The 12,424-nt window shown below is 40.0% G+C and overlaps 2 protein-coding genes across 7 annotated transcripts in view; one reads left to right on the top strand and one right to left on the bottom strand.

The window, feature by feature from the left end:
* The window catches only part of LOC124489906 (cell adhesion molecule Dscam1), a 30,256-nt gene extending 20,798 nt beyond the window's left edge, over positions 1-9,458 (top strand). For 4 of the 6 annotated variants that reach the window (XM_075730094.1, XM_047052308.2, XM_075730095.1 and 1 more), the window contains 12 exons: positions 19-425; positions 484-553; positions 1,082-1,252; positions 3,310-3,453; positions 3,524-3,638; positions 3,703-4,450; positions 4,517-4,876; positions 5,545-5,770; positions 6,012-6,427; positions 6,478-6,901; positions 6,962-7,921; positions 7,983-9,458. In XM_075730094.1, coding sequence (XP_075586209.1) covers positions 19-425; positions 484-553; positions 1,082-1,252; positions 3,310-3,453; positions 3,524-3,638; positions 3,703-4,450; positions 4,517-4,876; positions 5,545-5,770; positions 6,012-6,427; positions 6,478-6,901; positions 6,962-7,921; positions 7,983-9,268 — 5,327 coding nt within the window. In that variant the 3' untranslated portion in view covers positions 9,269-9,458. Of the gene's footprint in view, positions 1-18; positions 426-483; positions 554-1,081; positions 1,253-1,342; positions 2,363-3,309; positions 3,454-3,523; positions 3,639-3,702; positions 4,451-4,516; positions 4,877-5,544; positions 5,771-6,011; positions 6,428-6,477; positions 6,902-6,961; positions 7,922-7,982 lie in introns of those variants that run through there. The other 2 variants (XM_047052311.2, XM_075730098.1) reach the window with 2 other exon arrangements.
* Positions 9,358-12,418, bottom strand: Ect3 (Ectoderm-expressed 3). The gene is made up of 4 exons (XM_047052398.2): positions 10,679-12,418; positions 10,467-10,626; positions 10,125-10,394; positions 9,358-10,063 (listed from the first exon to the last, which is right to left on the bottom strand). Exons 1-4 carry the CDS (start codon positions 11,560-11,562, stop codon positions 9,467-9,469), a joined length of 1,911 nt encoding a protein of 636 aa, XP_046908354.1. The 5' UTR covers positions 11,563-12,418; the 3' UTR covers positions 9,358-9,466.
* Between the last annotated feature and the right edge of the window lie 6 nt (positions 12,419-12,424).

The raw sequence follows: 12,424 nt of genomic DNA, 5'->3' as shown, positions 1-12,424 counted from the left end.
ATGTTTATTATTTTACAGCCTTGTCATCCATATCTACCGTTCGCTGGCTATTGTTGGCCATCACAATTGCGGCATTCAACGGTTGCCTGTCCATTTCAATGTCCGATTCAGCCTCATCCTCACCATCAGTAAGCACCAGTGATCTAGCTACCTCCATATCCGGTTCGTCCAGCAGCAGCAGCAATCAACAACGGACTGGTCTTGGTTTTTTGATTGAACCGCCAAGCAGAGTTCATTTTCTTAACGAAACTGGTGCTGTAATTCCATGCAAAGTGACCGGAATACAACCAATTCGAGTTTGGTGGTCGCTTTCCGACGGTACAGCTGTGTCGGAAATACACGGTTTACGTATGATTCGACCAAATGGCGATCTGGTTTTGTCGCCATTTGCTCCATCCTTGTTCCGACAAGATGTCCATTCAGCCGTAAGTGAGAATGACACTGATGATGGTCTTGTGATGACTAACATTTTCGCTAAAACAGCTCTATCGATGTATGGCTACATCATCGGAAGTGGGAACCATTCGAAGTAGGGATTGTGAAGTTCGTGCTGGTAAGTGTCGAATGCAATCAATTATCAATGAGACTGACTCATCAATGATGCACACTCAGCACAGTCCATTTCCATTCTTGTCGAATGCAGGCGTCCATCCATATGTCCAAATGAGAAACGAGACGCGCCTTTATTGAGTTACATGCAAATTAGATCAGAATCTAGTGTTTGGCTTATTAGTTGTTATCAAAATATAAAATGTATATCCTATTAACCGAATGAGTTCAACCAACACCTGATTGGTGATGATGACATGCACAAGTCAATCGATTTATGAACAAACAAACAAAAAAAAATTCCATATTGATGATGATGAAAGCTCATCGTAAATAGCCACCACTATCTAGCATTATCAAATGATCAACGCCACAACTATTAGCAGTAAACACCATTAGCATCATCATTTGCTCATTTGGCAAACTGCCGATTTCCATTACGAGACTATTATTCCTCACAAATGATTGTTCCCTGTTTTCATTGTTCGACTATCTATCTAATGATTGACCTTCTCTGATTGAACTTAAACAGTGATTCCTCAGCCATATAGCGCCCAAGTGTATGGCGAATATGCAATCGTTGGTAATACAGGTCATCTTAAATGTCAAATTCCAGCATTCGTACGAGAACATGTTCGTGTGAATGCTTGGCTAAAAGGCGATACTATTCTGGCCACTCATTCTCCAATATTCTCGCCAAAAGGTATGTACCATCATCGATGAACAGCCGAAATATTTAAGCAGCATGTTGTGTGATATACATGTGTGTGTTTGTGTTTGATGCATTTTGGTCAATTTGACAAATTCGACAAATGGATAAACGACGATCCAGACCACCTGGAAATTCGAAAAAGATAAAGTCTAGAAAAAAGACCGAACTTAACTTTGATGAATCAGATCGCCAAAGCTATCTGAAGGGATTGCATGAACGTAAACAACAACGACGACAACGTGCCAGTGAACAATTGAATCGAGAATTGAAAACTGAAATGAAACGAATCAAAGAGAAGAAAAAAAAACAAATGATCGATATGATGAACGAAATGCGCCAGGCCGCTGATACTGTTCAATCAACTGAAGAGGAGCCTGATGACGAATCGACCATCAAATACGAATTGGATGAACAAACCGTGGAGATTAAACCCATTGATGATCTGGCTCAAACTTCTAGAATAGAAATTCACCACCGAATTGATGATGGACATAGGCAAACCAAGCATAACAAGCTTCCTCCTAAATTCAAAAAACGGCGGCCACAAATAAAACAAAGTCAACGAACAACCAACCGAAAAAAATTGCGATAAAACATTCTTTTTGGCGGTCATATAAAATGTGATTGTTGTCTTTATAAAGAACCATCAATTCGGATTGTGATGATCATCATTCAGAATGTCAACAGAATAAACCTCGAAATCATTCGAATTGGAAATGATTTATGCATGTGTTTGTGCTGCCATTGCATATATAGTAGTGGACATCTCTAACTAAAAGTAATTGATAGAATTCGATTCATTCACATTTCATAATGACATTGTCTACTATGCTATGAGAGGTATTCTTCATACTTTGATGGATCATCTACATGATCCAACTTGCTCTTTCTCCCTTTTTTTCTGGCTTTCCCATTATCATGACAATGGTTGTTGAGACAAACTTTTTATCCATTGGATCTAATGGTGAATATATACTACATTTGATACGGCTCACTGCATGTGTATATGGTATACGATGGCCAAAAATGCAGCAAACAAAAACTTTTGGCAACAATGTCTCGGACCATGTTATTGTTACGATTGAACAGTGTTTATCAAATGTAAGCGTGTAGCCAACAAATTGACTCTTTACTGTCATATACTAATTGTGCATTGAAATACACCGGTATCAAACGCTGCTGCTGCTGCTGAATCATTTCATTTGATCATTTATTAGTTACGTTATTGACAACCTTTTTTTAATTAAATTCATTGAACCATTTTCAATTATTCGAATGAATAAAAGTCGAAAAAAGCGGTTTAGAATCGCTGCTTGTAATAAGCCATTTAATTCAGTGATGATGAAAAAGGCCATAAGGCAGATGATATAAGCAACAATTCCATTGCATTTGGAATTGATTAACTTATGATTCGGAATAGAAAAGTGCATTCAAGTCGAATGTGTTTGTCGAGCTAAATTGTTTCTGTTGTGGATGTTTTAGATGTGCCTAGTCGATTACGCTGGCCATCATGGCTATTACTGTGTGTGTGTGTGTTTGTGATATGAATCTCCATTTTAATCGAATCTCATTACCGATTCCCATTGGCGCGCGCACAAAACTTTCATTATGATGGTTTCTCTGATAATGTTGGAATCGTAATCGATTGATTGTTATCATTTCAGCATCCGTTGCACAGTTGTTTGTCCATGAATGGCCGGTGATGGAACTCAATTTCCGTACTACGTTTCATCTATTTAGGCTCCAAACGGTACAGTAGTGATGAGTGATGCTAGATCATGAGGGGTTATAACAAACCAAATGGACTCACAGTTGATAATGATGAGTTATTAAGTTGGCTGGCCGGCCATGTTGGCCTGGTTAGACCGGATGGTCCAGTCAATTAAGCAAATTGAGTTGAGAAAATGGAGTGAATCGATGCCATTATTGAATGCTGATGTTCAATGTATGATTGGCCATCGATAATGATGACCAACATATATATATACCTCCATGATGAACGAGTTGCACTAATTGAATTTGTCTTTACAATCGTCATTATTGACTAGATTCTCGTTACATCATATTGGACAATGGCGATTTGCTGATCAGGAATGTTAGCCGATTTGATAGTGGCTATTATAGTTGCCAAACGATACATAAATTACAGGAAACTATGCTCAGTTCCGTCGAAGGACATTTCATCGTGAACGGTAAATATGATCAGAGTTAGTTAGTCCGCTATAATCACTTTTATCATTTGGCATGTGTGTTTACATGCAGATGTCATATCGGGTGTTAGTCCAAGAATATCATCTCAATCTCCGATCAAAACGCAGTTGGGTCATAGTGCTCAACTTTTATGCGTGACAAAAGCTTGGCCCCAAGCCACTGTCAGGTAGGTGTGAATCATCCATTATCATCGTAATAGTGTTGATTAATGATCCGCCTTATTGGTCAAGATGGTTTCAAGCATCTGATTCAGGTCTAATCACACCGATTCGACCATCAGGAAATGTACAGATCTATGACAGCATAGTACACATTCGTCACGTAACTGAACAACATTCTGGTAATTGGATTTGTGTGGCCAACAATTCACTTGGCGAAGAACGAGCATACATTGAATTGTACGTGATACGTTCGATTCAAGTAAACATGTCACCCGAATATTTGGTGGCCGATATGACTTCTCCTGCTACCTTTGTCTGTAACGTGAGCCAAGGCCAACCATTGTCCATACTATGGGTAAAAGATGGCCAACCAATAATGATGACGGGTACTAGTTCCGTTCATAATACGGCCAATAATGTATACGTAACTAACGGCGAAGGTCGAATTCGTCTTATCGAACCACACGTGCTCAACATTCGTTCGGTTGTCCGCGAAGATGCTGGATGCTATCAATGCATCGTTCAGGCAGAAGATCACAGCAGTACACAAGCCACGGGTGAGCTTAAATTGGGCGACAGTCCCCCCGTATTTGTCGACACATTTGCCGACGGCTTGGTGTTTGAGCAAGGCAGCCACATATCCCTCAAATGTTCAGCTAGTTCAACTCTGCTTCCTCAGGTTCGATGGTTTTTGGATGGACAAACCATTGATGGTTATGCATCGAGACGATTGACAATGGCCGATTATGTAAAATCGAGTGGCCATGTGGTGAGCTTTGTCAACATAACCAACGCCAAAGTTACTGATGGCGGCCAAGTAAGGGGTTTACCGTAATGTTATGTTAATGAATGGTTAATCTCATCTTTTTTCAATCTTCGGCAGTATCGATGTACAGCCAGCAATAGTGCAGGTATTGTGAGCTATTCAGCTCGAATAAATGTCATGGGGCCTGCTGCATTACGACCCAATTGGATTTCTACTGCAACAAGCAGTTCATCTCAGAAGACATCTTCATCTAGTGGAAATTATTCGATAATGGTCATTTCTGGTCGATCAGTCACTTTGATCTGTCCGGTGATCGCTTATCCAATCGAGTCATTGGTTTGGCAACATCGATCAGTCACATTACCAAGCAATCATCGTCATCAAATCGAACCCATTATCGGCGGCGTGGGTGGCAAATTGACCATTCAGAATGTTCATCGTGACAATGACCAAGGCGACTACGAATGCATCGTTAAGGTAAGCAGTCGATTGAGATTGTCTTTTGAGATCCTAATATGAGCGATTCTAGTGGAAAACATGACCATTTTTAATATAGCCATTACAGATCAAAATCAATAATAATTGATCAGATTCGCCGTAAGTCAAGTCCATTAATGTGTAAACTTGTCCATTTAGTCAATGAGATGAACATGTTAATGATGCTTTGATCACCAATCTTAGCATCCAGCATTAGTTGGTTGTGAGAGTCAGAATCGAGTTGATTTCCGGTGCCTGGTGTATGGAAGATTGTCTTGGAATTAGAGCCAAGTCTGATTTATTGATTGAGTTTGTCTATGTGGATTGTCTTGTCTGAATTCGTGTTTATGTTTCCATATTTATCGATTTCTAATCTTTAGCCAGGCACTTTACTCGATTCAGTGAATGCCTGATATAGAGAGTAGATATTTACATAGGATTTTAAACGATTTTCAACTGCTATCCACGTTATTATGAGACCAACATCTGGAACATCCTCCCATTTTTAAGAAAATAAGACTCTCACTATCTGTGTATGTGTGTGTGTGAGTGTGTTAGTAAAAATGTATTGATCTAATGCAAGCTGCATGCATAGTCTGATTGATTGATTGATTCTCCATCATCAATATTGCTAATATGGATTATTCATCCCCTCTTTATTCATAAAGGGATCTGATGCTAGGGCTGTACACGGTTCGGTAAAAATGGTTGTCCGTGTTGCCCCACTGATCGATGCACAGTTAATACCGGCAACGACCGTGACCAATCAAGGCATGAAAGTCAAGCTTTTATGTTCAGTTTTAGAAGGTGACCCTCCACTTCGTATCAAATGGTTCAGGCATAATGAACATCAAACCAATGTTTTGAGTCCAGTAACTACGAATCATGCGATGGGTATGTAACATTATAAAAATTAAATGATATAAATATTTTTATATAAATTCTAAACATTTAAACACAACCGATAATTTAGCTATCGGATAATAAATAAACACAAACAAAAAATATCAATTAACATTCTTTAAAATTCACACACAAACCATAAAAACAAAACACAGAGCCTGACAATCTTTATCTTGTGGAGATCACACTATTTTGCAGTGATTTCATTTGAATAAAGTTAAATTTTTTATAGGTATATCAGTGCAGGAAGACGAAGATTATTCTTTGCTCACCTTTCGAAATGTATCCATCCGTCATGTTGGCAACTGGACATGCCGGGCGTGGAATGATGTCCAATCGGTGAATCGAACTTCATGTCTGATCGTAAACGTAGCGCCATCTTGGCTAAAAGAACCAAAAAATAGTTATCAAGTCGTGATGGGAAACAGTATTATCATCGACTGTTATGCCCAAGGAAATCCGAAACCTAGACTTTTATGGAAAAAATCCATTGCAACACCAAGCGGTTCAAGCACAATCAATGGACCGGAAGAGTATAGCATTAATGAACCGATAGACTCATTGTCGGCAAAAATCCAAGTCTATCCAAACGGCACACTTTGGATTCAAGAGGTGGACAAGTCCGATGCAGGATTCTACATGTGCGAAGTAAGTTGACTTTTTTATCAGATCCATTGATTCTAAAGTGACTTTTTCAGGTATCAAACGGGATCGGGGCTGGGCTGAGCAAAGTGATACAGTTGGTCGTACAATCACCACCTTATTTTGCCACCAAATTCCTGAGTAAATCAGTGAGCAAAGGAGAGACGGCCTTGCTTGAGTGCGAAGTTCAAGGAGATCCAGTACTGCATATTCATTGGTACAAAAACAGAGCTTTAATTCATTCATCATCATCAACGAATAAGGCCGTCAGTGAATCACCTGTAAATGGCAGCAGCCACTCTGTGATGCACACCTTGTACGACAAACGCTATACGATCAAACAGGATGTCATTTCTTCACAGAAAGTCATCTCTTTCCTGCAGATTGTCGCCGTAGACAGGCAAGATTCAACAATTTACACTTGTGTGGCCCACAACAAGTACGGCAATGACAACACTTCAGTACAACTCATTGTTCAAGGTTTGTTTGTTTGTTTTCGATTCAATCACTAAGTAATCGTATTCATTCTGTTTATCACAGAGGTTCCCGATGCACCTCCAGGTGTTGAATTAGTCGAGGTTTCCAGCAGAAGTATCCAACTACAATGGAAATCACCTTATTCAGGCAATTCGCCATTGATTAGGTTCTATGTGCAATACCGTCGAGTGAATTGTAGCTATATGAAGCAGGAGGAATCCTTTTGGAATGAGGAATCCACACATAGCGGCACAGAACTGAGACTCATCGTCAAAGGATTGATGCCCAATTGCTACTACGAGGTCAAAGTCAGTTCGGAAAATCAAATCGGTCGATCCGAACATAGCACGAATCCAATCATTACGAAGACGTTAGAAGAAGTGCCCGGTGGTCCACCGACCGATGTACAGGTGGAAACAACTTCATCAACATCGCTCAAAATTAAATGGCGGCCACCGCTTCGTTCCGTACAATTTGGCCGTATTCGAGGCTATTACATTGGATACAAAGTCGCCGCCTCTGATGATCCGTTTCAGTACAAGAATGTCGATGTAGTCAACGACGATCCAATCATATCGCCAATAAGCGATCAGTCACAGCAAGTCAGCTACATTACGAATCTGAAACGCAAGACCAGTTATATAGTCATATTGCAGGCCTACAACAGTGTCGGTCCAGGACCTCGTTCGGACGAGATTAAAATATCGACATTTGATTCTCAACCACCAACATCGCCGTTGTTGGAAATTATTACCACCACCTACGATAGCATCATGCTCAAATGGGATTCTAGTTTTCAGCAATCGCACGGTCATAACATGGAGAACGACGTTGAAGAAAAAGAGTATGTACTCTACTACCGTGAAGACCAGAAACCATCCACCGAATGGCATCAGAAACGTATCTATGCAAAGTCAAACCAATTTGTTTTGAATAAAGAAAATAGCCAGGGTCGTATTCGTTGTGGCACAAAGTATCACCTGTACATGACAGCCACCAACAGTCTGGGCACTGGAGAGCCAAGTAAGTTTATTACAATCTCACTACAATCGAATGTGTAATGAATCGAATAAATGCAAAACAGGTGAAACAGTGATTGCTCGAACCAAGGGAGACACTCCCATTGCGGCTAGTCGAGCTGAATTCATTGTGGCGAATTCGACGACAGCCATTTTGTCGCTAAAATCATGGCAAGCTCGTGGATGTATAATACAGGCTTTCACCATACAATACAAACCAATTCATCAGAAGCAGTGGGTACCGTTAGTGGAATATTTGGAAGTTCGAGATTACTTTTACGTATATCATTTAAGTCCAAACCGTGATTACCAATTGCTGGTGAGTGCTCATTGTGAACCAGGTGTTACTCAGCAAGAATACACATTCCATACGCCCAACGATTCGGCCGTTGTTCGTCTTCATGGTGGTGGTGGTATTGGATTATCTGCATCGCCCATGGATCCTTATCGAATCGACTCTATGCACAGTGGTCATACGAATGTCCACTTTCGTAACTTTACTGTCCTATTGCCTGTGTTGATATCGTTGATGGTGTTGATTGTAATATTGGCCACATTGTTCGGTTGTCTACGACGACAACATGTCAATCATGTGGTCAATTCGGTCGAAGGTCATGGTTCCATACCACCACCAGATCTGTGTGCAAAGCATCTTGCCCGATATAATGGTAGCAAAGAGGGTGCCACCACAATGCTAGTCAACAATGGTAGACGTGATAGCCTCGAGTGCTATCCTATGACAGAATTCAACAATGGAGTCACCACCACCACCACCACTGTCAACAACAATGTGATGGGGTCGTCATCCTGTGCCAATTCCTGTGATTCAAAATCAAACCTGTTGAATGGCAACGTGAACAATGATCATGGAACATCAAATTTTGCCACATTGAAATTTCTACAAGCCAAAGCAAACGGATCTATCGCAATGGAACAATCTTACTACTCTTCCCCTCAGCGAAAAAATCTGCTAACTAATCCAAACAGCCATAGCCATCTCCACCGATTGGATCATGAATACGCTGAACCATTGCAAACGACAGTAGTCCACAATGCTCGTTGTAGTATGGGAGATTTATTGCTTGTTGTGGACAATAATACCAATGTCAACAACAGCGTCGAAAATTCCGTTACTGGGTTAGGTTTGGCTGACAATCAACACTGCCAAGCGTTGGCTCTTTCCATGGCCAACAACAACAATAACAACAGCGATGATTCTTTGAGACATCCACAACAACAACATCCGGTATCGATGCAAGTTCATTTGCAACAAACTGGATGTACTTCGGCCAACGATCAGCCCTATTCGATTATAAGCAAAGCAACAAACACAGACCAGCCATATTTGTGAATTGTGTGCCCATTGCCACGCATCACACTGTGATATAACCGAATGCTCCCTCTCTTTCCCAACATTCTATTTGATTACAATCATTCAAATATTCATATATTCATTTATTTATTTATTATTATATTATATTATTCCACTTTTTCAATGTGTTCTGTTTGTTTATATCAATAACAACGTGTTTTCACTTTCATGTCAATGTCAATGGGCATATGCCCCATTTACAATGTGTTGTTTTACAAATTGAACCTGACAGCTATTGTTTGGATCATTCCAGTATGGGCTTTCGTCCAATTCAAACACAAACAATTGATTTGAGTCGGGCGCTTCATTAAAGTAAGGTCCGGGTGCATATATGGTGATCTGAGGTCCAGCCACCGGCCAATATCTTCCCAAATTATGGCCATTCAGAACAGCTATTCCTTTGCCCCATCCGTCTGTTCGTAGAAATGTATCGAGTGGATATTCTGGAACATTTGGTAAGGTAAAGTTAGCATAATAAATGCTGGGAATTCGATAATGGCTGGAGGCGAATCTAAATTTCGTCTTTGGTTGAGATAACTGTGTAATGATCTCCGTAAACGAATGTTCCTGGAACGGTATCCGGTAAATAGTCCAATTTACAAGCAGATGTTTTTTGTTGATGGTAACATTGCCAATAATGCCTCTTTGCTCGCTGAAACAGCTAAACGAACATCGGCCTTGATTCTCGACCAGAATGCTCAATTCGGATCCATTATGAGTCAATATGGAAAGATCGAAATATTTTTGGGTTCGAGAAAGAATACCGGCAAATCTCTGTATATGAACAAGTAATAGTTAGATGAATTGATTGTTGCTAAAAAGAATATTCATTTACCCTATCAACGAAAACGTGGGCACGATCTCTAAGTCCTGGAATGGCCAGAACGGCTGGATTTGTTGGCTGGAATGTTATGTTGGTCTGATACAATATAAAACCATAGGCCTGATTCGCCTGTTCGAACGTTAACGGATATTTGCTGTGAATTTTGACAAACCATGGTAGCATATCGAATATAGTGGCCAAAAAGGTCATGTTAACGGGAGGAAGTGACATTTTCGAGCTAACATTTTTCACATTTCTATCATCGATTGTATCCGGTAAGTACTAGCAGAAAAAAACACAAAAAACAAAAACAGTAAAAGAAACTGACTGTTTTAAGTGAATTGAACAACTTACCTGTTTGATGAGTTTTTGAATGGCATAATATTTGTCGGTAAGGTCGCCTGCTTCATTGATGGGTGCATCGTAGTCATAGCTTGTCAATGTTGGTTGATAATTGTTACCACCATTACCAGAAGCTTTAAAGTCGAAATTGGTACCACCATGATACATGTATCTAGATCAACGAGATTAAAGACTGACTATAAATGAATGATTGAATGACTTACATGTTAACCGATGCGTTATGATCGAGCAATTGCTGTAATGTCTGAATAAATGGATTGACGGCCACTTGAACGAAAGGACTTTGCCAATAATCGAGCCAGCCACTGTAATACTCAGAGTTGACAAACGGACCAAATTCCTGGTGCCGATACAATATGGCTTTGGCTTCAGTTACATTAGTGCCTGAACCAAAATCAATGGTGGTGAGCACATCAGGAATTCGACCACAACGAAGATATCCATCACCATTGCCATCGGTGGTGAATAGTACCACTTGATGGCCTAACATTTCACGGAATTTGTCACGCAAATGACTCGTGTAGTTGAGATCACAACCATAACTGCCATATTCATTCTCAATCTGCACCATAATGATTGGACCTCCATTCTCATAAAGCAATGGTCTTATCTTTGGTAACAGAATCTCAAGCCAACGGTCCACTGGTGTCAGATAATTTGGATCCGATGTTCGTAGTTTAATATTGGGCGTCCGTAGAAGCCAATATGGAAAACCACCCATATCACGTTCTGCGCAAATATAAGGACCTACTCGCAGTATGACCAACAGGTCTTCCTTCTGAGCTAGATTAATGAATTCGACCAGATTATTTTGCCCTTCGAAATCATAATGGCCAGGCGACGGTTCATGCGAACTCCACTCAACATAGGTTTGTATAGCATTCAGACCACCTAGACGCATTTTGTGAAGACGATCCTGCCAATACGGTTGTGGAACTCGAAAGTAATGAATCGATCCAGAAACATAACGAAATGGCTGACCATTCTTGAGAAACTGATTATTCTTGTAGTCAACAGTAAAAGTTCCATTTGGAAAACAGGCCACCGCAGTGACAAACACAAGTAACAACAAACATTTAGTAAGCATGATTTAAAGATTCATTTGATTTGACAACAAGCAAACTATAAATGCAAAATGCAAGCTAATTAATCGTGTGATTATTGATACTCGTCATCAATCAAAATGATAATCGGCAAATGTATATCCTCTATTTGGTTCGCTCACCCTGACATTGGCATGGTGATAAAGCGATATCGATTTGCGATTAGATCAAAATATGAGCATGATTAATTGTTTATTGTCAAGTATTGACTCTCATGTGATTGCGGTTATTGCTTCATCCTCGATGTAGATGTTGTAATGGTTTTGGCTATATTTGCGATATTCGTTCCATACTGTCATCGGTTGTTTGATAGAGCACACAATGGACACGATCGGCAATACGATTTTGACCTGGATTAGCATCACAATACTCATATTGTGTTTAATAGCATCAATACATAGGCTAAGATCGATGTCAGTTATGTCGTCGAGGAATTCGTCAAGTTCATTGGTGAACAATGTCTGCCATAGCGAATAGAGACACACCTGGCTTGAACACAAAAGACTGATACAAGATAATAGACTGTTACGGGCTGTCGGTTCTTTCCATAGCCATTCGATCAACGATTTTCGAGTGTAACGGTACTTGATTCCACGATATTGAGATTTACACTGTTCACAATGAATTCGATCAGTGGACAACATATGTTCAACAAGACATTGTGCATGGACGTAATTTGATCCAGTCATACAGTCGCATGGTTGAATCAATTCCGAATCATTTCCACGTTTATGACACAGTCGACAATGCCGATATTCGTGACGAGGTATTCTATCCTGTTGTTTGGCCATCTTATTATCTATCTATCTATCTATTTATTATCTATATATTAATCAATCAAATCTA

Source organism: Dermatophagoides farinae, chromosome 4, assembly GCF_024713945.1.
Source record: "Dermatophagoides farinae isolate YC_2012a chromosome 4, ASM2471394v1, whole genome shotgun sequence".
NCBI classification, from domain to species: domain Eukaryota; kingdom Metazoa; phylum Arthropoda; class Arachnida; order Sarcoptiformes; family Pyroglyphidae; genus Dermatophagoides; species Dermatophagoides farinae.
This window is presented reverse-complemented; position numbering and strand designations above follow the sequence as displayed.

What these genes read in the sequence shown, in the direction of transcription:
- Ect3 (XM_047052398.2), bottom strand. Translation starts at nt 11,562, where the DNA reads ATGCTTACTAAATGTTTGTTGTTACTTGTGTTTGTCACTGCGGTGGCC. An exon ending in CATAACGCATCGGTTAACAT is followed by an intron (nt 10,627 to 10,678) that starts GTAAGTCATTCA and finishes TCGTTGATCTAG; the next exon opens with ATACATGTATCATGGTGGTA. An exon ending in TTCAAAAACTCATCAAACAG is followed by an intron (nt 10,395 to 10,466) that starts GTAAGTTGTTCA and finishes TTTTTCTGCTAG; the next exon opens with TACTTACCGGATACAATCGA.